General features: G+C 38.7%; 1 protein-coding gene across 4 annotated transcripts in view; it reads right to left on the bottom strand.

Moving 5' to 3' along the window:
• The window catches only part of LOC138148236 (myelin-oligodendrocyte glycoprotein-like), a 111010-nt gene that overhangs the window by 23229 nt on the left and 60640 nt on the right, over positions 1 to 27141 (bottom strand). For 2 of the 4 annotated variants that reach the window (XM_069070790.1, XM_069070791.1), the window contains exons 1-2: positions 21465 to 27141; positions 9930 to 10066 (exon numbers count right to left, since the gene is read on the bottom strand). In XM_069070790.1, coding sequence (XP_068926891.1) covers positions 9930 to 10066; positions 21465 to 21556 — 229 coding nt within the window. In that variant the 5' untranslated portion in view covers positions 21557 to 27141. Of the gene's footprint in view, positions 1 to 9929; positions 10067 to 19353; positions 19464 to 19924; positions 20276 to 21464 lie in introns of those variants that run through there. The other 2 variants (XM_069070792.1, XM_069070786.1) reach the window with 2 other exon arrangements.

Genomic DNA, 27141 nt, shown 5'->3' with positions numbered 1-27141 from the left:
AAGTCGGAGGGGGTAAGGGAGAGGATATAGGAGAGAGAAGATTGGGGGAGGGGGTATTCAGTGGGTAGAAGAAAAATGGGGAGAAAATTTGTAACTCAAAATCTTGTAGAAATGAATGATGTAAACTAATAATAAACATAAAATTTAATTTTAAAAATGTTAAATTTATAGGGTGCCCCGGTGGCTCAGCAAGTAAGAGCACTGGTTCCAGTGTCGGGATGACCTGGGGATCAAATCCAGGCTCAGATACTTAGTACCACATCCAGAAATAACTGGCTGTGTAACCTTGAGCAAGTTACTTAACCCCGATTGCTTAAAATTAAAAAAAAAATGTTAAATTTATTTGCACATAATTGGACAAAAAAAACAGCCTTATAATTGTTTTAATTTCATCTTTGCTAGTGGTATATTCAGTCTTTTCACTTTTTAATAATAGTGATTTTGTTTCTCTCTTTTTTATAAAAATCAAATTAACCAATAATTTGTCTATTTTATTTTTTTTCATAAAACCAAATCTTAGTTTTATTTATTAATTCAATGGGGTTTTACACTCAATTTTATTAATCTAACCTTTAATTTTTAGGATTTTCAATTTACTGTTTAATTGGGAACTTTGAGTTTGTTTGTTTTTTTTTTACTAGTTTTTTAAATGACATGTCCAATTCATTAATCTGTTCTTTCTCCATTTTTTGATGTAAGCATTTAAGGGCATAATATTTTTTTCTGATCACTACTTTTTTCTTTTTTTGTTTTGATATGTTGTCTCATTATTGTCATTCACTTTAATGAAAATACTGATTGCTTCTATGATTTGTTTGTTCTTTGACCTACTCATTATTTAAGATTAGGTTGTTTAATCTCCAATTAGTTTTTAGTCTATGTTTTTTGGGCCCTTATTAAAGATAATTTTTTAATTGAATTGTGATCTGGAAGGCATACTTTCAGTCTTTTGTTTTTTCTACTTTTAACTATGAAGTTTTTATGTCCTAATTTATGGTTAATCTTTGTAAAGGTACAATGGATTGTTGAGAAAAAGGACATGAACAGGCAGTTTTTCAATGAAGAAATCAAAACAATTTATAGTCATATGAAAAAATGCTCTAAATCATTATTGATCAGAGAAATGAAAATGAAAACAAGCTTAAGCTAGGTTATACACCTACAATCACATTAAACATATATCCACATTTGTTAGATTGTTAAACAATAGAACTAAAGGGAAAAACCATGAGAAAGAAATAAAAAGAGAAAAAATAGTAAGCTGCAATCTGCATTCAGATTCCATAGTTCTTTCTCTGGATGTGGTTAGCATTTTCATCATGAGTCTTTTCTAATTGTCTTAGTCATTGCATTGCTGAGAAGAGCTAAGTCTACCAAAGTTGGTCATTGCACAATGTTACTATTACTGTGTACAATGTTCTTCTGGTTCTGCTCATTTCACTTAGCATCAGTTCATGTAAGTCTTTTCAGGTTTTTCTGAAATCTGCTGCTCATCATTTCTTATGGAACAGATTACATTCATAGATCACAACTTGTTCAGTCATTCACCAAGTGATGGAAATCCCCTCATTTCCAATTCTCTGCCACCACAAAAAGAGCTGCTTTAAATATTTTTGTACATGTGGGTCCTTTTTCCTTTTTTATAATCTCTTTGGGATACAGACCTAGTAGTGTTATTGGTGGATCAAAGGGTATGCACGCTTTGTCTGCCTTCTGGACATAGCTACAAATTGCTCTCCAGAATGGTTGGATCAGTTTATAACTCCACCAACAAAGCATTAGTGTTCCAATTTTCCCACATCTTCTTCAACATTTATCTTTCTCCTGTTCTGGCATGTTAGCCAATCTGGTAGGTGTGATGTGGCATCTCAGAGTTGTTTTAATTTGCATTTCTCTAATCAATAGTGATTTGTAGCATTTTTTTTTCATATGACTATAGTTAGATTTACTTTCTTTATCTGAAAATTGCTTGTTCATATTCTTTGACCATTTATCAATTGGGGAATGACTTTTTAAAATTTGACTCAGTTCTCTATATATTTTAGAAACGAGCCTATTAGAGACCCTGACTGTAAAAACTGTCTCCTAGATTTCTGCTTTCCTTCTAATGTTGGTTGTATTAGCTTTGTTTGTGTAAAACCTTTTTAATTTAATAAAAATTATCCACGTTGCATTTCATAATGTTCTCTATTTCTTGTTTGGCCATAAATTCTTCCATTCTCCATAGATCTGACAGGTAAACTATTCCTTGCCCTCCTAATTCTCTTATAGTACCACTTTTTATGTCTAAATTTTGTACCCATGTTGACCTTATCTTTATATACAGTGTAAGATGTTGGTCTATGCTTAAATTCTGTCACACTATTTTCAAGTTTTCTCAGCAATTTTTGTCAGATAGTGAGGTCTTATCCCAGAAACTTGAGTCTTTGGGCTTATCAAATGGTAGATTATTGTAGTAATTAACTACTGTGTCTTGTGTACCTAACCTATTCCACTGATACATCATTCTATTTCTTAGCCTTTACCAAGTAGTTTTGATGACTGATGCTTCATTGTTGTTGTGTTTGTCCTTTGTTTTTGAAGAGGACCATGGCATCAGGAAAATGATGATGACATGACTTGCAGTTGATTTTGATTTGAGTGAGGGAAGACTGTGCAAAGTCACCAGCCTTACTTTCTCTTCCAGAGAAAGCCATCTGAATCCAGTGACCTGATTGATATTCATCAGGACAACTGGAGATGGCCCAGGATGCAATGGGAGACCCTTGCTCTTTTAGGCTAAGGCCTTTTCAGGTTCTCACTTCATAACACAGTTTTAGATCTGGTGCAGCAAGGAACCTTCCCTCGAATTTCTTTTCATTAATTCCTTTGATATTCTGGACCTTTTGTTCTTTCAAATGAGTTTTGTTATTATTTTTTCTAGCTCTATAAAATAAATTTTTGGCAGTTTGATTCATATGGACACCAAATAAGCAAATTAATTTGGGTAGTAAATGTCTTCAGTCTACCCATGAGCAATGCCATTTTTCCAAATGTTTAGATCAGACTTTATTTGTGTGAAAAATATTGTTTTGTAATTTTGTTCATATAGTTTCTGGGTTTGTCTTGGCAAGTTTGCTCCCAAATATTTTCTATTGTCTATAGTTGCTTTAAAAGGATTTTTTTCCCTATCTCTTGCTATTGGGCTTTGTTTTATGCTTTATTTGGGCTTATTTTATATCCTGAAACTTTTGGTAAAGTTGTTAATTATTTCAAGGAGTTTTTAGTTGACTCTCTATGATTCTCTAATAATATCATAATATCATCTGCAATGAGCCATAGTTTTGTTTCTTCATTGCCTATTCTAATTCCTTCACTTTCTTTTTCCTCTCATTGCTAAAGCTAACATTTCTAGTACAATATTGAATAACAGTGGTGATAATGGACATCCTTGTTTCACCCCTGATCTTATTGGAAATGCTTCTAGCTTATCCCCATTACATATAATGCTTGCTGATGGTTTTAGATAGGTACCACTAACCATTCTAAAGAAAACTTCATTTATTCCTATGCTCTCTAGTGTTTTCAATAGGAATAGGTGTTGCATTTTGTCAAAAACTTTTTCTTCATCTATTGAGATAATCATGTGATGTCTGCTGGCTTTGTTATTAATGTGGTCAATTATGCTGATAGTTTTCCTTATATTGAACCAGCACTGCAGTCCTGGTATAAAACCCACTTGGTCATAGTGCATTATCCTCATGAAAAGTTGCTGTAAGCTTTTTGCTAATATTTTATTTAAAATTTTTGCATCTATATTCATTAGGGAAATTGGTCTGTAATTTTCTTTCTCTGTTTTGACTTCGTATTTTAGATATTGGTATCATAAAAAGAACCCTGCAGGACTCCTTCTTTGCCTGTTTTTTCAAATAGTTTATATAGTATTAGAATTATTTATTCCTTAAATGTTTGGTAGAATTCACTTGTAAATCCATCTGGCCTTGGGGCGGCTAGGTGACACAGTGAATAGAGCACTGGCCCTGAACTTAGGAGGACCTGAGTTCAAATTTGGCCCCAGTCACTTAACACAAAACTAACCATGTGACTTTGGGCAAGTCACTTAACCCCAATTGCCCTACCTTCCCCCTCCAAAAAAAAAAGCCAAAAAAAAAAAATCTGTCTGGCCCTGCAGAATTTTTCTTAGGAAATTCATTGCTGGCTTATTCACTTTCTTATTCTGAAATGTGGTTATTTAAATATTTAATGTACTCTTCTGCTAATCTAAACAATTTGTCTTTTTTTAAATATTCATCCATTTCACTTAGATTGTCAGATTTATTGGCATGCAGTTGGGCAAAACAGCTCTCAATTATTGTTTCAGTTTCTGCTTCATTGGTGGTGAATTCATCCTTTTCATTTTTTTTTAAAGCAATTGGGGTTAAGTAACTTGCTGAAGGTTACACGGCCACCCATTTTGTGTGGGTGCCAAGTATCTGATGCCGGAACTGATCCTGGGTCTCCCAACTCCAGGGCCGGTGCTCTTACTTACTGTGCCACCTGGCCGCCCCTAAGCAATTGGGGTTAAGTAACTTGCTCAACGTTACACGGCCAGTTATTTTGTGTGGGTGTTAAGTATCTGAGGCCGGAACCGATCCCAGGTCTCCCGACTCTGGGGCCGGCACTCTTACTCACTGTACCACCTGACCACCCCAATCCTTTTCATTTTTGATGCTGGTATTTTTGTTATTTTATTTTGTTTTTTTTCCATCAAATTAACCAAAGGTTTATCTATTTTCTTGGTGTTTTCATAAAGCCAGCTCTTAGTTTTATTTATTAGTTTGATAATTTTCTTAATTTCAGTTTTATTTATCTCTCCTTTGATTTTCAGAATTTCTATTTTAGTATTTAATTGAGGATTTCTAATTTGTTGTTTTTCTAGGTTTTTAGTTGCATGCCCAATTCATTGATCTCCTCTTTCTCTATTTTATTCATATAAGCATTTAGAGATATAAAATTTCTTAGGAGAACTACTTTGCCTGCATCCCGTAAGTTTTGGTATATTGTCTCTTTATTGTCATTCTCTTGGATGAAGTTATTGATTATTTCTATAGTTAGTTTTTTGACCCACTCATTCTTTAGGAATAACTTATTTAGTTTCCAATGAATTTTTAGTCTGTCTTTCCATAGTCATACATGTAATTTTTATTGTATCATCATCTGAAAAGAATGTATTTACTATTTCTGCCTTTCTGCATTTGATTGTGAGGTTTTTCTATCCTAGTACATGGTCAATTTTTGTGTAGATGGCAAGTACTGCTTTGAAAAAGGTATATTCCTTTTTATCCCCATTCAGTTTTCTCCAGAGGTCTACTATATCTAACTCTCCTAAAATTCTATTCACCTCCTTAATTTCTTTCTTGTTTATTTTGTGGTTGGAATTATCTAGTTTCTAAAGGTGAGGCTTGAGGTCTCCCACTAGTGTAATTTTGCTGTCTATTTCTTCCTATAATTCATTGAACTTCTCTAAGAGTTTGGATGCTGTACCACTTGGTACATACATGTTTAATATTCATATTATTTCACTGCCTATGGTATCTTTTAGCAGGATGTAGTTTATTTTTTTTTTACCTCTTTTACTTAGATATCTTTTTGTTTTTGCTTTGTCTGAGATCAGGATTGCTACCCCTGCTTTTTTTTTAAATTTCAGATGAAGCATAATATATATTGCTCCATCCTTTTACATTTACTCTGTGTGTATCTTTCTGCTTAAAATGTTTCTTGTAAGCAACATATTGTAGTACTATGTTTTTTAATCCATTATGCTATATCCACTCCTGTTTTATGGGAGAGTTCATCCCATTCACATTAACAGTTATGATTACTGCCTATATCTTTTTCTCCATCCTATTTCCTCCCCTGCTTATGCTTTTCTCTCTCCTTTCTCCCTCTCCCTCCTCACTAGTGTTTTCTTCTGAGCCCTGCCTCCCTCATTCTGCCTTGTCTTCTATCAATCCCCCTCCCTTTTCTTTCCTTTCCCTCTACTATTTCTTCCCTCTCTTCTGCCTTCCCTTCTATCCACATCCCTCCCTTTTATTTCTCTTCTCCCCTCCTTTGTCCTATGGGGCAAGATAGATTTCTATACCCAACTATGTATGTATGTCATCCCCCAAATTTGATGAGAATAAGGTTCAAACAATACTAACCTTCCTCCCTTCTTTCCCTCTACTGTAATAGGTATTTGTGCCTTTTTATACGATGTTATTTACCCTTTTCTTCCTTCTCCTTTCCTCTTCTCCCAGTATAATCCTTTTTCCCCTCCTGCATCAACGCTATGGGGAACTTTGACTGCTGGAGGATGCCTGCCTGCCAGGGGTTGCCCTGGTACACATGGTGGTTCTCTAAGCTGAAGTCCACCAGTTCCCCTGGCTATGCTAAGATACTTTTCTGTGTGTGTGTGTGTGTGTGTGTGTGTGCGCATGTGTGTGCATGGAGGGGAAAGGGAGTCCTGGTATTGACTCTTGCTTGCTCCACCACCCTGGGGCTCAGGATCTCCTGCTGGTTTGCTGATGTGGGGCTTGTTGCTGGCTTGCGGGGATGACTCCTGTGCTGGACTGGGCTCCCCTTTTACCTGCATGAGATGAACCTTTCCTGCAGATCCTCCAAGTTTCTTGGGCTAAAAGACTGCCCCACCCTGTCTTACCATTGGTTCCCTTTTCTAAGATTTTTCCTGGGCTGCTGCTTTCTGGTTTTTTTTTAGAGGTTAATAAGGGAGAGTCACAGCAATTTTGCTTCTTACTCTGCCATGTTGACTCCCAGAAGTAGATAGTCTACTAGGTCTATTTCCAAAGATGATTAGGGAAAAGGGAAAAAGAAAATAGATGTTCTAAACTGTTAATGACAGCTCTCTTTGAGGTGGCAAAGAACTGGAAATTGCAGGATGTACATCACTTGGGTAATAGCTGAACAAGTTGTGAGAAATGAATGTGGTGGAATATTACTGGCCTATAAGAAATGATGAGCTCAATGACCTTAGAGAAAGACATGGATGGACTTGCACAAAATAATGAAGAGCAAAGTGAGCAGAACCGAGAGACCATTGTATACAGTAACAAAAATATTGTTTTATGAACAACTTTGAGTGAATAAGTCATTTTGACTATTATAAATACCTAAATAAACTAGAAAGGTCATATAAAGGAAGACACAGTAACAAAAATATTGTTTTATGAACAACTTTGAGTGAATAAGTCATTTTGACTATTATAAATACCTAAATAAACTAGAAAGTTCATATAAAGGAAGACACTATTTGGATCCAGAGGAAGAGCCAATAAATAGTAGTATGTGTAGAATGATTCTACATATTAGCATCTAATGGTAGCCATCTCTAGGGCAGAGTGTGGGGGAGAGAAGAGAAAAAAGGGAACAAAAGAAATTTATGTAATAACCTTATTGTATATTTAAAAGGAATAGCAAGTTATATGTAATAGATTGGTAGTTTCATGTAAAATCATCTTTTTATGATACTATGTTATAATTCCATAAATTAAAATTTAAAGAAATAAAAATGTAAAAATAAATTTTAAAACAGGGGTTGTGACTTTCTAGTATGCACTGTCCAGTTGGGAAACCAGGGAGATGTCTTCTAGCCATAAATGATCACTACGTTTGCTGGCAAATTTGCCTTACAAAGGCACAAATGTGGATGCTTTGCTTCTATTAACTCTTCTTCTTGTCCTTGGATTTCTTTCAGGTACAACCAAAGAAGACCTTGGTAATAAGATTTTGCATCCTAACCTCCAAACAAGACCTGGAGAGTTATTGAGATTTGGGAGAATAGAAATTAGGGCCCCCAAATGGGTCTGTGGACATAGACTCTTATGCAACTATTTCACAGAAATTCTCAGGGATTTTGTATCCCCTTGTCAGATAGCTATCTGGAACCAAACACCCCCAGTGAGCACTGGACCAAAGATAATTTTTAAAAATAGCCAATCTTAGCTTGTAACATTCTGATGGCTTTTGTTGTTTGCCTAGCTAAGTCTGGTGGCTCAGGATCCCTGATCCCAGAAAACAAGGCTACTTGAAGTTGAAAAATTTTTTTTTTCTGGATTCCCATTACTTCCTTGATTGTGAGCTTATATTCCTAAAATCCATTTTGGGGAGTATAAGAACAAGCACCCTGCCACACCCAGAACAGTCTGCTAGCACAAGTTCTTTGATCTCCTTTTTTTTTTCTCTTTGGAGGGCAATTGGGGTTAAGTGACTTGCCCAAGGTCACATGGCTAGTTTTTGTGTTAGGTGTCTGGGGCTAGATTTGAACTCAGGTCCTCCTGACTTCAGGGCCGGTGCTCTATTCACTGTGCCACCTAGCCACCCCCAATCTCCTTTTTTTTTTTTTAAGGAAAGCAAACTTAAAGGAATCAATAGTCTTGAAGTATCCACCAGAAATTAATACACCAAAGTTCCCTCCCAGTCGCAATCTGTTAGAAGGGGGCCCCTACCAGGGTCCCTGGAAACCACCTGATAGGCCATAATAGTTAGGGAACTTTCCACCTGTGTTACTAGAAACATACCCCAGATACAAGTCTGTTCTTGTTATTGCTAGGTAATCAAGGCTTCATTAGAAATGCATATTTCATTGTTAAAAACATATTATTCTATAAAAATGTACCTTGCAGAAGTCTTGGGGCTGTCTTCCTTATTAGGAAGGCAGTCACCAGCTAAATAAACATTCCTATTAAATTGTAATTGGCATTTCTGTCCTGTTTCTGCTCTGTTGTCCACTTCAGTCTTACTTTAATTACATTCATTTGTTCAGGAAAAGGTCAGCACCCTGAACCTGGAGAAAATACTAACAGGGAAAATACAAGCACAGAAATTAGCACAAAGACCAACAGAGAGGTTTCAGCTATCTGAGTAAAGTAATATTGCTATACACTTTGATTAGCTCTGGACCAGGGCTCTATGTGTCTATTAATGGGCAGGGAAAATCTTCAAATTCCCTTAACATTACAGGGAATGCCCAATAATCTCCACTAGTTTTCTTAATATTATGAATATTTAACATGACCTATTAGTGGAGCAGAGGTAAATTTAAAGTGCCAAATTTTAGATGGATGCTCAGAGATATTTGAAAGTTCTTCCATACTGTTGTCATAGACTCCTCATTTAGTGTTCAAAATTATCAAACGTGGGTGCCTAGGTGGCACAGTGAATAGAGCACCGGCCCTGGAGTCAGGAGGTCATGAATTCAAATCTGGCTTCAGACATTTAATACAAAACTAGCCGTGTGACCTTGGGTAAGTCACTTAACCTCAATTGCCCTACCTTCCCCCCTCCAGAAAGAAAAAAAAAACAATAAAATTATCAAACTTTCCCCCTCTATTCAAGTGTTGATCCGAACAATGACAGTTTTCCACTTTACTGACAAATATGAATCCCTATTATGAGAGATCCTTCTATTCAAATGTGTCTCCATCCTTCATGGGCCTGTAACATAATGGACTAGAAGTGGATGACATCCTCTCCAAATTGTGATCCCAAGAATCTGTACAACCAGTGTTGGTGAAGATGCCTAGGAGGAGGGCAATGACCCAGATATCAGAGAACATTCCTTATCTAAACTTTACACTTCCAGTAATATTAAAGCACAAGGTACTGTGGGCAAAGAGGGCTAAACAAGTGTTTCTTGTTTTTGTTTGTTTGTTTTGCCTTTTGGAGGGCAACTGGAGTTAAGTAACTTGCCCAAGATTACATGGCTAGTTTTTTTTGCGTGGGTGTTAAGTGTCTGAGGCTGGAACTGAACTTGGGTCCTCCTGACTCTGGGGCCTGTGCTTTTACTGACTGAGCCACCTAGCCGCCCCTAAACAAGTGTTTCTTGAATTGATGGTTTAATGGAAGTGAAATATCAGTGGGGGCCACAGTGGCATAGACCAAAGTAAACTTACCTGGGCTAAGACCAGCAGAGAGGGCAAGGATGAGGTCTATGAGGTACAAAAGTAGAGTGAGGCTGCTATAGGAAGCTGGCCCATGATTCCACTTCATGGTCCAGATCACGGATGCCAGGACTCCAACCAGGGAGATGCTAAGAACAAGCAAGGATGTCTCCAGTAAAGAGCAGGATAATAGAGTCAGAAAAAAATTCCCACTGATACCTTAGCCAAGGAACCAGGAATGTTGTCTCAGAGTTTGGGCAACCACACATAAAGGGCACAGACCCTGTGGCCCAGCTTATATTCATCCCACCTCATCTCCCCTCCTTCATACACATCTCCCAGGTCAGGCTGGTTCCCACATACCCCATGTTCATTTCAATCACCAAAGCTCAGTTCACACTATTTTTCCCTAGCCTGTAATGTCCTTCCTGCTCCTACTTATTCAAATATTTCAGTGTCTATATCAATGGGCCACCTGTTCCCTGAAGACTTGCTGTATTAACTACTTGCTTGTTGACCTTCTATCTCTGTATTTCACTTCAGGATCTCATCAGCTCTCAGGGATTCAGTGATTTCCTCTCTGCAGAGGCCTCTCAGCTTCACTGATCCAGCCCTCACCTCTCCTGACCTCTAGGGGCTTGGGACACTCTGGTTTGGATGCCCCACAGACGTTAGACACACTTTGTCCAGAACTGAACTCACTTTCTTTCCACCTAAATGTTCCCAATTTCCTACATTCTCTATTGCTGTCAAGGACAGCAGCAGGCCCCAGTCTACGTGTCATTCTCAACTCCTTATTCTCTCTTTCCCTGCCTCCCCACTCCTAGTCTTCCAAGGCCAAATCCTGCCCAGTCTACCTTTCTAACATCTCTCATATCCATCTCCTCTCCTCTGATACTTCCACTATTCTCATGCAGAACTTTCTCACATGGTTTCTGTCCCTGCCTCCAGCTTTTCTGCTCTCCAGTATTTCACAGGCAGCTGTGAAAAAATCTTAAAGTTCAGGTGTGACCATGCCAATCCCAATTCGATAACATACAGTGGCTCCCTATCACATCTAGGATCAAATTAAAAAAACAAACAGACCCTAGTGTTGAAAGCCCTTCAGAACCTGGCCCTTTCTTACCTCTTGAGTCTTCTTACATCTTCCTCCCCCTGAGGATTCTGCCACCCAACAACACTGACTTTTTTGCTCTTCCTCAAACAATACACTCTACCTCCTATGAAGCATTTTCAGGGGCTGTTTCCCACACCTCAATTCTCCCTCTTCCTCTCTATACCCTGGCTGCTCTGGTTTCATTAAGATCCAGCTCCAATCTCACCTTCTGCCAGAAGCCTTTCCTCATTCCCCATAATGCTAGTGTCTTTGGTTCTGATATTATTTCCAGTTTATCTTCATATATTTTGTTTTGCATAAAGGTTTGTGAGTTCTCCCTCATTAAGACTGTGAGCTCCTTGAGGGCAGGGATTGTATTTGTTTTTTCATAGTAAGCCCTGTGTCTAATAGCACAGGGCTTGGTGCTTAATAAAAGCTTCTTGGCTTGGTTTGACTTCTACCCTTGTTATCAGTATCACTGAGCAGAGTGTATGGGTTGTGAGGGTATGGACTGTGTGTCCTCCTTCTGCGGCTCTGCACTGAGTAACTGGGCACAGATCCAAGACCTCAGAGGCCCAGCTTAGAGATGACAGTTGACTGATGAATGTGCAGTGCAGTTACCTTTTCTATGGGCAACACTGTTGGCTGGAGGCTTTTCTAGAAATGCTGGGCTGGAGTTCTAAATATCTCACTGGTTCCTTGGTAGCTGGGGTGTTAATGGTTTAGATTTCATTTTATTTAATTATTCAAAAATATTAACTAACCAAAGAATAGGAGTTAATAGCCTGAATACATCTGTAGAGAGTACGCTATGTTAGACATCTTGTGATTACTTGAGTGGGAATATAATGCAGTTTCCATATGTCACAGCTATTTACATGAATTAACCATGTGTTACTGCATAAGATTCCATACTTGAATATAGGAAAAAAATTTTAATCATATATGTTACTGATCAGAATGGAATAAAAATAACAATTAGTGATTCCTTTGAAGAAAGAATTGACTACAGGACCCCTAGATCCAAGATCAGTCCTCTGTGTCATGTGTCAGGCTGCCTCTCAAGCTTCCTCTTACAATCCAGCCTGCCTCTTAGATGGGGTGGTCGGAAGGGGCCGATTAACAACTGACCTCCCCATTGATAAATTGTCAAAGAATATTAACAGGCAGTTTTTTAGATAAAGTAATCAAAAGAATTTATAGTTGTAGTAAAAATGATCTAAATCATTATTGATTAGAGAAATGCAAATTAAAACAAGTTTAAGATATCATTTTACACTTACCAGATGGGCTAAAATGAGTGAAGGGGAAAGTGACAAATGTCTCAGTGGATATGAAAAGAACTGGGACATTAATTCATTATTGATAGAATTGTGAACTGATCTAACCATTTTGGATATCAATCCGGAATTTTGCCCAAAGAGTTATTAAGCTCACTATACTCTTTGACCAGCAATGCCACTATTAGGTTAGTTTCCCAAGTTGATTAGGGAAAAAGGAAAAGAAGCTATCTGTTCTAAAATATTTATAGTAGTTCTCTTTGTGGTGGCAAAGACTTGGACATTGCAGGGATGCCCATTAATGAGGGAGTCCTGAACAAGTTGTGGTATATGATTGTGATGGAATACTACTGTGCCATAAGAAATGATGAGCTCAATGGTCTTAGAAAAACATAAATTGACTTACAGGAAATAATGAAGAAGAAAATGATCAAAGCCAAGAGAAGGCTGTATATAGTAATAGAAATATTGTTTTAAGAACAACTTTGAGCAAACAATACATTTTGGCTATTATAAATATGCAAATGAACCACAGAGGAATATGAAAGATGTGTACCCAGAGAAAGAACTGACAAATAGAAGTATGTATTGAAAGATTTTACATACATATTTATGTCAAATGGTGGCCATCTCTAGGGTGGGGTGGAGGTGCAGGGAAAATAATTTATTAATAACTTTATTATATATTTAAAAGGAATAGAAAATGGTGCATAATAGATTCACAGTTTCATGTGCAATTGTCTTTTATTATACTAAGTTATGGAAATGCTTGTTTTATGCTAGAAATAAAAGATGTAACAAATAATAAAGAAAAACCTGACCCACCTGCACTTCCCAAGCTTCTGAGACTGTGCTATAGCCCAGAGAAGAGTGATTACTATGAAAATGACTACAAGCCCCTTGGAACAAAGCCCCTTCCAACAAAAGAACTACCCCAGCCCACCCAGAGGTTAAACAGGGTCCTCCTTCTGAGGGCTGTGTGACTCGCCTTGCTTTCTACTGAATAACAATCTTCTAAGCGCATTCTCAGTAAGGAAGGAGGCAAGAATTCATACCATCAAGAAGAGAAAGGTCTGTTCTCTTTCTAGATATCATAAAATATTTTAGAGATACCCTGTTTCCTAGAACTGAGACCCAGCAAGCAGGCAGTGCTCTGAGCCTGGCATAACAACAATCCTTTGCTCTCTCGATGATCTCACCCTCTGGCAGAGGGTATTGCACCAGGTGTTCACTCCCTCTATTTCCCAGGGACCTGAAAGCAAACATCCATCCAATCTCTGACAAGCTCACAATCCTTATTTCTAGTACTATAAGTACTGTACTCCGGTTCCCATCACAGAACACAGAACCATAATCCCGTCCTCCACCCAAGACTTGGGACAATCCTGTTCCAACAGGACCTGTGGGCACAGTAACTCAAGGCCTAAAAATGATTATGTCACAGAACAACCCACTGATGAATATTAGCATTGCATAACATGTTAAGTCCCCCTCTTAAAGGGGTGAGGGTTCCTTGCATGCAAGTCACTTTCGTCACTCTGAAATAGATGGTCCTACCATACATGCTTCTAGCCTGCTCTGTTCAGCTCTGGCCATTCCCAGGTCAGACACTGACCAGTCTGGACTGCTTTCTAAACTCTGGTGACAACATTCATCTTGCTTTTACTGTAGGAGGCTGGACAAAGCCCTTAGCATACTGCTCTTTATGGGAGTGGCTTCATGGGTATCCTGCTCTCATTTAGTCCCAGGCTATAAGCCTCTCTCTCCTCCAAATCCACCAGACATGGTCTTGTCCTCTCTTTCTTTACTCAAGTCTCTGGCAAGCACAGGGCCCTATTGGCCAAAGCTAAACTTTTGAATTATCATCTTTGTCATTCAAACTCAGCTCCTGCCTCTGAGCTGGTGGATCCAGAGATTTTCAGGTGGGGCATCTCTGCTAGCTTGTTCACAAACCAGTCATGCTTTCCCCCTCTCCTTTTCTATTTCTTGTATTCAGCTTGAGGAGCAGCATGGGATGGCTCGAGGAGCAGCCTTAGGAGATCTGGTTTGGAGTCTCTCAGTGCAGGCTGGAGGACTACTTGTTGCGGATGTTAGAAAGGGGATTCCTGTTGAGGGCTGGGTTGGACCAGATGCCCTTTGAGATCCCTCCCACTCCTGAGTTCTTGATTATCAGGGGGTCTGCATAACTGAATGAACACCATACTTGTTGTCCAAAGTTTGTGGCCTGGGACTGCCCAGACCTGTGTGACCTTGGATGAGACTCTTCCCTGTCTGAATCTTAATGTTCTCACCTCTAAAATGAAGGTAATAATACTATGAGATTTGTTGTAATAGAAATAGATTGGCTTTGGAGTCAGAGGACCTGTGTTCGAATCCTGACTCTGAGGCTTACTGCCTGTGGGACCTTCAGAATTCCCTCTATTCTCCATGGACTTAACTCATATATCTATAAATTGAGGTGGTTGGACCTGATGTCCTCTGAGATCCCTTTCAGTTATACATCTACGCATGGGAGCAGCTGGCTATGGAGTCTGCAGGACTAGAAGGCAGGGAGACTCAAGTTCAAATTTGAATTTGAATAAAATCAAATTATCAGCTGTGGGACCCAGACACACTCTGCATCTCCCTGCTGCAGTTTCCTCATCTGCAGAATGGAGATAACCAGACCTTCAGACCAGCTCATAAGGCAACTGTTATGGGGCCCACAGGAAATAAGGAATGAATTACACACCCAGAAATGAAAGCAGAGGTTGGTAAATTAAACTTAAAAAGTCTATCTTCAAAGAAGAAATATGAAAAGAAACCTCCTTCCTCCCACTGATACACACACAGTACTACAGATCCCTGAGTCCATGGATATGGAACATTACATAGAATGTTAGGGTTTTTGTAGATTGTTTTGTTTTCTCCCCTCTTCTGCCTCCTTTTATTTATTCTTTTCTAATTCTTTGTTAGAAGGACTGGCTCTTTAAAAGGAGGACACACATAGAGGAAATCCAGACCAAGTGAAAACACAAACATCACTAAGAACTAATTTAAAATAGGTCTGTAACACTCCCTTGGGGCCCACTCATCCAGCTCACACCCTCACTCCTAGGATTCTGAGGGTCATCCAGTGGGTAGTTCTCTTACCCAGCACTAGGCCACAAACCTCTATCTATGTCCTTCCAGCTTAACAATCAGCCACCTGACTCAGGGCTTTAATAAGGTATTAACTCCATCTTCACAGCAAGAACCCAGTCCAGATCATTTCCTCCCCCATACCAGGGGCACAATTTCCCACAAATGCCCCTGGTGTCCAAGAGAAGAAAGATTGGGCAGCAGCCCAAGGGACAATGGGGGTGGGACCCAAGTGTGGGAGACAGACCTGGCCAAGGCCACTCCCAACTGCAGGCCCTTCATGTCCTTCCTCTCAGAGTGTTTGCTTCATCTCCATGGAGTCAAAAGCTCTTTCAGCTGGGGCATAGACTTAGCTTAGGGATGGCAGAAGCTTCTTCCCTTTGACTCCCTCAGAGTCTCAGCTCAGAAGAGTGAGGGTCAGGTGTGAATAACAGTCGCAAGGCCAGGAGAGCTGGGTCATACACTTCATGGGGGAGAGGGAAGGGCAAGAAGACTGTATTTCAAGAGAAAGAACAGGGCAGGGAATCATCTTCATAGAAATGGTGAATGAATCCTTGGGATCAAGATCACTAATGAGAGAGTATAGAATGAGAAGAGAAGAATACTTTGGAGTAAGTCTTTTCTGATGAAGAAATCAAAATAATTTATAATCATAAGAAATAATGTTCTTTATCACGATTGATTAGAGAAATGCAGATTGGCTAAAAATAAGAGAGAAATCAGATTGGCTAAAATGATAGAAGAGGAAAGTGACAAATGTTGGAGATGTGAAAAAATTATGAACTTAATTCATTGTTAGTGGATCTATAAGCTGATCATACCATCTTGTATAGGGATTTCGCATTATGCCCAAAGGGTTATTAAACTGACTACACCCTTTGACCCAGCAATAGCATTATTAGGTCTGTTTCCCAAGATAATTAGGAAAAGAAGAAAAGAACCTACATACATGTTCTAAAATATTTATAACATTTCTCTTTGTGATGGCAAATACCTGAAAATTGTGGGGATGCCTGTCAATTGGAGAGTGGTTAAACAAATTGCGGTATAAGTATAACTGGGCACAGATTCAAGTCCTTACATGCCCAGTAAATGCATGATAGCTGATTGATGAATGTGGATACAGGTCCCTTTCCTGTGGGCAACACCATTGGCTAAGGCTTTTCTAGAAATGCTGGGGTAGGGGCTTCTCTAAGTCCCAAACTGATGTCTGGTAGCTGGGGGTGCTCGTGGTTTAGGCTTCATTTTATTCAATCATCCAACAAATATTAACCAAATAATGGAAGTTAACAGGCTGAAAAGATCTATAGAACATGAGATATGTTATATCTCATGTGATTACTCAAGTGAGAATATAATGGAGGTTCCATATGTCATAGGAAGAAAAGGCATCTTTACTGAAATTAAATATGTGTAGGGCATAAGATTCCACATTTAAATACAGAAAAATAAAAATTTTAAGCATATACATGAAATAAAAATGACAACTAGTGAGTTCTTTGTAGAAAAAATTCAAACTTTTTTTGAAAAATGAAGAAATTTATTTCAAAAGAATTGAGGGGGTCACACAACAAATCATAAAAAGAATAGAAATTATTCAAAGAAAATGACAAAAATGAGACAATAAACTTGTGGGAGGCTGCCAAATCAGTCCTTAGAGAAAAATTTATAAATTAGAAGGCAGTTTTTTTTTTTAAACAGAGAACTATGGGGATAAAAATTATCCAACCTACAATAAGAGAAACTGAGACAGAGCTCTGAGCCAATGGCACTTTATTAAAAGATCCAAGGTCTGGTCTGCTCTAATGAAGTGGACCTCAGATCTTCCTCACAATCTGCCCCTCCTTCCAGGGCTATATATACATATATATGTATATTTATATATATATATATATAGTTTATATAGTATATATTGTTTGATATGCAAACATTCAAGAACAGCTTTACCAGATACAGAATAATTTCATTCGTTGACATTTGCTACATTCACTAAAATAAGCAAAATAATGTATCAGCAGAGTCACTAATTGGGCAAAGCAAGGAATATCTCTACTGACAAGGTAGTCATAAAATGGGCATAAGATGGGCCCCTGCTCATTTTGGACAAGAGAGAATTGTCAGGAGGTGCAAAAATAATTTTTGGGGACTTTCCATGTAGTTGGGTCACGTCTGCCATGCTGGGCTTGGTCACCATGACAAGGACAAACAAGGGTAGAGGGCCTTCAGCCAGTCTCCTGTGATTATGCAAGTAATCTTACTTTCTGAAACACAGCTCTGGGGCCAAATATACAGAACTGATAACCATATCACATTCATTGATACTGATTGGAATAGAGTAGGGGACTTTCAATGAATCACCTTCCTCAGAGAAAAACTAATTTACCACTATCAAAAACAAAGGAAAAAATTTATAACAAATGAAGAGGAAAAAAAGGAATTTAGTAGAAATGATTTTGCTGACAAAATAAACAACAAATCAAATGGATAAATGCTTAGGCTAAAATATAAAAAATAAAGAATTTCAAGTTGTTAATATCAGAAGACGAAATTTAAAAAATTATAAATTAAATGCAGAGAAAAATAAAGGAAGCAAATTTTGTCAGTATCAAAGAAAAAGAAACAGGGTATAATTGGCTTTTGGGTAGTATAGGCCAGGACTGTCACTCTTATGCTTAAAATACCTTAAGATATACAAATTCACAATTTGTGTTTTCATACGCAATCCTTTCTTTACATATAAAAATGTTCATTTTTGCTTATATTTTTCAAATACAAAAGTATAAAACAAATTATTAATATTTAGGCATAAATTAACCAAAGGGAGGAAGCTACATAAGGACTAATTTTGGTTCAGTAGAAAGAAAATCTTTCACTAAATCTGTTTCTATGCATGCTTGTTATATGACTGTGTCCTTTTTCTCAAAGGCCATTCCAGGTCTTAAAGTTCTTTCATATTAGAAAGGTTCCTAGTTCAAGACTAGACACAGCCTGAGAAGGTTGCCTAAGGACCAGATTAAGTGCAGAGAAAATTATCACCAGTGGTTTGGCCACTGAAGCATAAATTCATTGGCCAAGGCAAAGCAAGAAACCCAGGGTTATGCAAAATCCTACTTCTCTCAGAGGGGCCTCCTACCCAAAGTGGCAGAAAAGGAAGCAAAGAGTATTACAAGTTTAACAGTTTTTGGACCACCTATAACATTTAACTTGACTATTGGTACTCTCAGGGTAATCCTCTTGTCCAATGGACAATGTGGGGATATTCTACTGGAGAAACTGAACCTTATAAAACCAGAAGAAAGACGTTGAAGGTAAAAGAAAAGAGAGATCAGATGTTCCCACTGAAAAAGCAACCAAAGACCCAGTGGAGCAGGTTTTATTTTATTGTGTACCCAGAAACAACAAGAAACATGAGTTATTTTGTATGGCTGGGCAACTGATTTCTTTAATAAAGAGAGATGTGTGCCAGCTCCCAGAGTTTTTGGTTCCAGTGTCTGAGCTCTTTTGGAGCACAGACTAGCCAGGCAGATAATTCTGGCCCATTATCTTTTATTTTTATTTGTTTCTATTTTACTTTATTTATTATTATTATTTTATTATGATTCCATTTTCTATTTTATTTCTACTTTTTAACTCACTTCATCCTACTACCAAGATCAAAGTAAAGTCTTTGAGGTTCAGGAGCTGCAATTTTCTCTTTATACCATTTGCTCTAAGGCAATTACCTAACAACATGTCCATACAGAACAAAATGTTATGCGTTACATAAAAGTCTGTGTCCTAAATCACTATCAGACTCAGAGACAGAGTTGGGAAGGGAAGAAAGAAGGGAGGGAAGGAAATAAGCATTTATAAAGCACTTGTTACATATCAGAGTGTTTATGTGCATTACAATCATTATCTTATTTGATGCTTACACTAAACAACAACCCTGGAAACTAAAGTGCAATTTTTATTATCACACACTTAGTCAGTGCCTGAGGTCATATCTGAATCCAGGTAATCCCAGCTCCAGGCTCAGCACTCTATGGACCCCATCTTATGGCTGCCTCCCTGGAAGGAAAACAAAGAAGGAAGGAACCAACCCTTCATTAACCACAATGTGCCAGCTGGGGCAGCTAGGCAGCAGAGTGGATAGAGTGTTGGGACTGGGGCCAGGAAACTTCATCTTGAGTTCATTTTAATGAGACATTTAATAGCTATGTGTCACTTAATCATATTTGCCTCAGTTTCCTCATCTGTAAAATGAGTTGGAGAAGGAAATGGCAAATCGCTCCAACATCTTTGAAGTTGAAGGTTCCCCATCCAAACAGACCTTGTGGTCAGAGGGGCTGATTAATAATTGAACCAGCTGCACATCCCAGGTTTCTGAGGCAAGGCTACTGCCCAGAGAAGAGCTACCCCCATGAAAATGAATGCTAGCCCTTTCCAACAAAGCCTCTTCCTATAAAAGGGCTTCCCTAGCCTTCCCAGAGGTTAGAAAGGGACCTCCTTTTGAGGGTTCTATGACTCACCTTGGTTTCTGCTGAATAATAAACACTCTTCAAGACTCCTCAGTCAGAAAGGAAGAGCGATTTCATTTCAACAGAAAGAGAAAGATCTGTTCTTTGGAGTCAGAAGACTTGTGTTCAAATCTTGCTTCTGTGTAACCTTTGGAAGTCCCTTTTGTCCTCCATGAGCCTTAATTTTCACATCTACAAATTGAGGGAACCTGACCTGGTGTTGTCTGAAGTCCATTTCAGTTACTGATCTAGGCAGCTGAGCAATGTGGTGCAAAGGGGGCTGGGCTCAGGAACATCCAAATTCAAATTTGAATTGGAGTAGCTGGTACTGAGGCCTATTCAACTTCTTCCTGCTGCTGTGTCCTGATATGGAAAATCGAAGTAAACACACTTTCAGTCCCATGATAAGTTTGATATCTAAAGACAGCCAGAAAACCAGAACAAGATGCTGCAAATTTTAAGCCCATATAAAGAAAGAATAACTGCAGGCACTATTGTGACTAGGATCAATCATTTATATTATTATCATTATGTCATCACTACTAGGGTTGGATCAGTGAGATAATAAGGATAAAGCCCTCAGCACAGCATCTGGCAAATAGTAGGTCTATGGGAATGTGAATGATTCTTATTATCACCATTTGACAGGCAATGTGGTGAGCACTCAGGGTAAAAAGACAGGTCACAACACAAGCCCTATGTTCAGGGAGCTCACACTGGGCTGGGAAAAACCACCTGCAAAGAGCTGCAGATGCCAGACAGAGAAAAGGTCAATGGAGGCACCTTGAGGGGAACCAGAAGCAGGTGTGAGGTAGGGAGAACCAGGACTGGCCTCCTCCAGAAGGAGAATTGAGTTGAGTCTGGAATGAAGCCAAGGCAGCCAAGAGGCAGAGGGGAGGAGGGACAGCACTCCAGGCAGGAGGCACAGCCAGTGCAAAGACACAGAGGGAGGGGAGATGGAGAGCAGTGTTGTGAAAAATGTGCTCACTCTAAACAAAGAATTACATTTGTTGTGAAGCCAGGAAAATTCTCATTACATTTATTCTGCATTCCTAGTTAATGGGTCCCTCCTGAATAGAGAGTACATTTGCTTAGACAAATGCTAGCCTTTTTATGCTATTCCTAATTCGAATCCCCACCCCACCTTGCTCTCCATTGGCTAGATGCAACCTACTGAGCCTCCCACTTCATGTCCCCCTCAAACAGCTCATTAAGCATGCATACAGGCTTCTGATCTTTTACCAGAAGCCTGGATCTGTTCTCTGATTAGAACCTGTTACGTCTGACTGACATTCTGCTATCACTCAAGACTGGAAGCGTTTTTTAATCCTGTGGAAACAGGATTAATTTCCTGTTTTCTTTTATTCAAATTTTGTTTCTACATCTTGAATACTCCCTCATTCTCTTTCTCATATGAATTCTTCCCCTTATCCATCTCCTCATCAAGTAGAAATGGGGAGAGGCTGATCGAGCATTGACAAATGAAAGGGGCAGTCCCCTTAATAAACATAGATACAGAGACCCAAAGGAAAACAATAATGATCAATTGTACCTTTCAGATTCAGGAGTCTTGTCGCACTCAGGTGTCCAGCAGGGAACATCACCCATGAAACCTTCTGGGACTTCAGGACAGCATCTCAGCATCTTCCTGTCATCTTCACATAGAAATCTGCCTTCTTATGTTCACTCTCCTACAAAATTGTTATCCTTATAAAATCAAAACTGGAACCTTGGTCAGCTGTCCATTATTCATTTACCCATCGGGAGGATGAAATTCCCCCAAGGAATCAATAACAAGCACCAATACATATGTAAATACATTGAGTAATCAATTATAACACAGGACATATTAGGTCATAAAACAATTCCAACTTCTGGTCATGTTATGTTTCTTTTAAAGCATTTACAAAATAAACCACAAGCCATTCTTCTAATATTAACGAATCATAACAAGACTGAGACAAGTATGATATTAACTAAGTAACAGAATAATATTCTCACAGGCCCTTGAACTAATATCTCCATATCATTACTAAGAATTAACGGACCCTAACTTACACAGGAATATGTACTAGTAACACATGGGAAGGCTAAATAGTTAATTGTTGTTTGGGCTAGAATCCCAAGTCTAATAATTCAATCTCATACTTACATCTTACTATAGTAACCTCAGATGTGCTGTACCAGTCTATTATTTAATAGATTTAGTTTTATGCTTCCAAAACTTTTAATTATAGGAATTTCCAAAAAGAAGAGGGATGTAATTAAAGCAAGGAAACATTTCCCTAACTCCATGTCAATTCCAGACAGAAATTGTGTAGACTGCTAATTGCATTGAGCCAGACTTAGCGTCAGGGGTCATAGGGAGAAAACTGAGTCAAGAGAAACTTACTTCAGTTCAGGCAGAATAGTCAATCTCCCAAACTTACCATGAGACCACCCTCTGAAGTTCATAGTCGCACCTCAGAGTTGCTGGCATCAAGGATCAGTGGCTCAACAGCATTTCTTGATAGTCATACCTGGAGTCAAACTCAGAATAACAAATAACAGTCCCATAAAATCTTAAATAGCAAGCCCCAATAATCAGTTAAAGATATGACTACAATATCACATTCATTAAGGAACATCTTTAAAGTGAGTGTTAAGTAGCTCCCATGCATTTATCGAATTTCCCATTTCCCCCCATAAAACCTTCTAGGTCTTTGGGTACCACAACTTAAATGTATACTAGTCTTAGTCTATGGGATATTTCTTTTCCTTTTAAAAAAAAAAATTCATTTATTTATTTTAGTTTTCAACATTCATTTCTACAAGATTTTGAGTCACAATTTTTTCTCCCTGTCTTTCCCCTACCCCTACTCCCAAAATACCAAGCCTACTGAATACTCCCACCCCCAATCTGTTCTCTCTTATATCCTCCCCCATCACCCCCCTAATTTTATAGTAGGGCAAGATGGATTTCTATACCCCAGTGCCTGTATATCTTATTTCCCAGTTGCATGTAAGAAAGAATTTTTAAAAACATTTGTTTTTAAAACTTTGAGTTTCAGATTCTTTCCCTTCTCCCTATCCTCACCCACCACCACTGGGAAGATAAATAATTCAATACAAGTTGTACATGTGTAGTCACCCCAATCATTTCCATAGTACTTATATTGTGAAAGACTAACTATATTTTCCTCCATCCGATCCAGCCCTACACTTACTCTATTTTCTCCTTTGACCCTGTCTCTTTTCAAAAATGTTTGCTTCTAACTACCCTCTCCTGCAATGTGCCCTCCCTTCTATCATACCCCCTCTTATCCCCTACCCCTCTATTTTCCTGTAGGGTAAGATACCCAAATGAGTGTGCATGTTATTCCCTCCTTAAGCCAAATACAATGAGAATAAGGTTGTCTCATTCCCTTTCGCCTTCTTGCTCTTCCCCTCCATTGTAACAGTTTTCTCGTGCCCCTTTTATATGAGATAATTTACCTTAATCTATACCTCCCTTTCTCCTTCTCCCAATAAACAATAAATTCCTCTCTTATCTCTTAATTTTATTTTTTAGATATCATCCCTTCATATTCAACTCTTCCTGTGCCCTCTATGTATACATGAACACAAATGCTCACACTCACACATATTTATATACACATACACCCTTCTATGCATACATACATACATACATATATACATACATATATTCCCTTCAACTATCCTCATACTGGGAAAAGGCTCATGAGTTACAGTGATCATTTTTCCATGTAGGAATGTAAATATTTCAACTTTAATAAGTTCCTTATGATTTCTTTTTCCTGTTCACCTTCTCATGCTTCTCTTGTTCCTTGTATTTGAAAATCAAATTTTCTGTTCAGCTTGGATTTTTTCATCAAGAATGCTTGAAAATCCTCTATGTCATTGAATGACTATATTTTCCCCTATAGCATTATACTTAGTTTTGCTGGGTAGGTGATTCTTGGTCTCAGTCCTAGCTCCTTTGACCTCCAGAATATCATATTCTAAGCCCTTCAATCCCTTAATGTAGAAGCTGCTAGGTCTTGTGTTATCCTGATTATGTTTACACAGTACTCAAATTGTTTTTCCCTCACTGCTTTCCGTATTTTCTCCTTGACCTGGGAACTCTGGAATTTGGCTATAATCTAGGAGTTTTCTTTTTGGATCTTTTTCAAGAGGAAATTGGTAAATTTTTTCAATTTCTATTTTGCCCTCTGGTTCTAGAATATCAGGGCAATTTTGCTTGATGATTTCTGGAAAAATGGTATCTAGGCTCTTATTTTTATCCTGGCTTTCAGGTAGTCCAATAATTTTTAAATTCTCTCCCCTGGATCTATTTTCCAGGTCAGCGGTTTTTTCAATAAGATATTTCACATTGCCTTCTATTTTTTCATTTGTTTGGGACTTTTTTATAGTATCTTGATTTCTCATAAAGTCATTAGCTTCCAATTGCACCAGTCTAATTTTGAAGGAGTTATTCTCTTCAGTGAGTTTTTGAAATTCCTTTTCCATCTGCAAATTCAGCTTTTTAAAGAATTCTTCTCCTCATTGGCTTTTTGGGACCCTTTTGCCATTTGAGTTAGTCTGTTTTTTAACATGTTACTTTCTTCAGTGTATTTTTGGGTCTCCTTAACAGGCTATTGATTCTCTTTTTATGATTTTCCTACTTCATTCTCATTTCTCTTCCCAATTTTTCCTACAATTCTCTTGAGTTTCAAAATCCTTCTTGAGCTCCTCCATGGCCTGTAACAATACATATTTTTCTTGGAGGCTTTTGATGCAGGAGTTCTGACTTTGCTGTCTTCTTCCTACTCCATGTTTTGATCCTTTTTGTCCCCAAAAAAGGATTCTATGGTCTTCCTCTGCTTTCTCATCTTGCCAGCCAATTACTTGACTTTTGAGCTCTTTGCCATGGTAGAACTCGGCTTTCAGATTACGGAGAGCTTTGTCCCAAATTGCTAGAGATTTTACAGCTGCTGGAGCTGTTAGGAGGGTGCCCTCTGTACAGCCCCCACAAGTTCTGGCTCACTGGCCACACACCCCAGGACTGCTACCCAAGACTGTGGTCCAGATCCAAGCAAGTTAAAGCAAGAGCAATTACCATCTGAATGGGTGCTTGGTCCACCTATGATCTGCAGGCCAGGAGCTCCTGAAGTAGCCTTGCAGTGGTGGCTGCACAGCCGCCATGCCTCCATCACTTCTCACCCCAGGGGCAGGAGCCAAACTTTGCTCTTCTGTCCCTCCCTGTTCCAACAGAGGTCCGTCCGAATTGCCCTTTTACTTTGTCTTTGGCATTTATGGGTTGAGAAGTCTGGAAACTGCCACAGCTGCTGGTGCTTCACTCTCCTGAAGTCTTCTCTGGACACTGGTGGTCAGGGCCACCCTGGGACCAGAAGCACGGGACTCAAGTGAGACTGCACTTGGTTCCTAGCTCAGGGCCATAGACCCTCTCTATCTGCCTGCCGGGCTTCCTTCAGCAGGACCCTTCCTTTCTTCTTCCTTCCTTCCTTCTGTCATTTTGTGGGTTCCGTAGCTCTAAAGTTTGTTTAGAGTCATTTTTTTTACATGCATTGGAAGGGATTGGAGTGGGAGCTCATGCCAAGTTTATGCTTCTACTCTTCCATCTTGGATCTGTCTCCTATTTCTTTTCTTTTTTCTAATTATTCCCATAACATTCAGAAAGAAAGTTCTGCTCCAGGATTTTATTCTTTCTCATGTCTATGACTACCTATTCAGATTGAAAACAGCAAGATTTCACATACTTGCATTATGCTCACATTTTTCACTGACTGCTTACTTTGATTACAGAGACCTGCCATAAAAAGGAAAAGCAAGGGCCTGATTAGATAAGGCATCACAACCTTCCACATGTAGAATCACATCCACCTTATAGTCAGACTCAGGAATAGTCAGGTGAGAAACATTCCTTTTCAAGGAAACACAACGGGGAAACTGAATCAAAAGGATACCATCCCAAGGTGAGGCTAGGATTATCCTTTCAGTTTTTTTCCAAATGCAAACCTCCACCTGTAACAGCCACATTCTCCCTGAGTAACTAATGACATCTCCCTCATATGGTTGGTTCTTTTACATCAGATGGCAATCTCATTAATCAAAACTTTACCAGGACTCACATCTCAAATTTTAAATCCTAAAAGTCAATCACTAGAGATCAGTTTTGTTTACTTTAAGAGGCAGGTTTGGAGGTAGGCTGATTTCTGACCCCACTGTCACCTCAGTAATACTTCCAGCCTTTCCAGCTCCAGGCTTTTCCAGACTGTGGGGCTGGAACAACAAGCATTGTTTAGGACTGAAGCTGTTGCCCCTCCCCTCTCCTTCTCTTTTGCCAGGTGGGGAAAGGTAAAGCACCCTCTTATTCTTCTTTTTAAAATTAAGTAACTAATTAATTTTGAGTTTTCAACATTCATTTCCACAAGATTTTGATTTGTAATTTTCCCCCCCATCTCTCCCCTCCCTGCCACCCCAAGATGGCATGCCTTTCTTGCTGGGCAAGATGGATCTCTATACCCCATGGTCTGTATATCTTATTTCCCAGTTGCATGTAAAAACAATTTTTTTAACATTTGTTTTTAAAACTTTGAGTTCCAAATTCTCTCCATTCTTGCCATCTTACCCACCCTCATTGAGAAGGCAAGTAATTCAATATAGGTTATATAGGTGTAGTTATGCAAAACACTTCCATCATAGTGATGTTGTAAAAGACTAACTATACTTCCCTCCATCCTATCCTGCCCCCCCCATTTATTCTGTTTTCTCCTTTGACCCTGTCCCTTTTCAAAAGTGTTTGTTTCTGACTACCCCTTCTTCCAATCTGCCTTTCTCCTTTCTATCAAGCCCCACCCCTCCCTCTTATGCTCTTCCCCTTTCCTTTCCTGTAGGGTAAGATACCCTATTGAGTGTTATTGTGTGTTATTCCCCCCTTAAGCCAAATCTTATGAGAGTAAGGCTCATTCATTCTCTCTCACCTCCCCCCTCTTCCCCTTCATTGTGAAAACTTTTTCTCATCTCTTTTATGTGATATAATTTATACCATTCTATCTCCTAATATATATACCTTCTCCCAATATATTCCTGTCTCACCCCTTCATTTTAATTTTTAGATATCATCCCTTCATTTTCAACTAACCTGGTGCCATCTATCTATCTATCTATCTATCTATCTATCTATCTATCTATCTATCTATCTATCTATCTATCTATCTATCTATCTA

This window comes from Petaurus breviceps, unplaced genomic scaffold, assembly GCF_028583685.1.
Source record: "Petaurus breviceps papuanus isolate PSGF00001 unplaced genomic scaffold, PetGlider_PUasm1.0 90823, whole genome shotgun sequence".
NCBI classification, from domain to species: Eukaryota; Metazoa; Chordata; class Mammalia; order Diprotodontia; family Petauridae; genus Petaurus; species Petaurus breviceps.
Note: the sequence above shows the minus strand (reverse complement) of the source record. Positions and strands in the feature narration are given on the sequence as shown.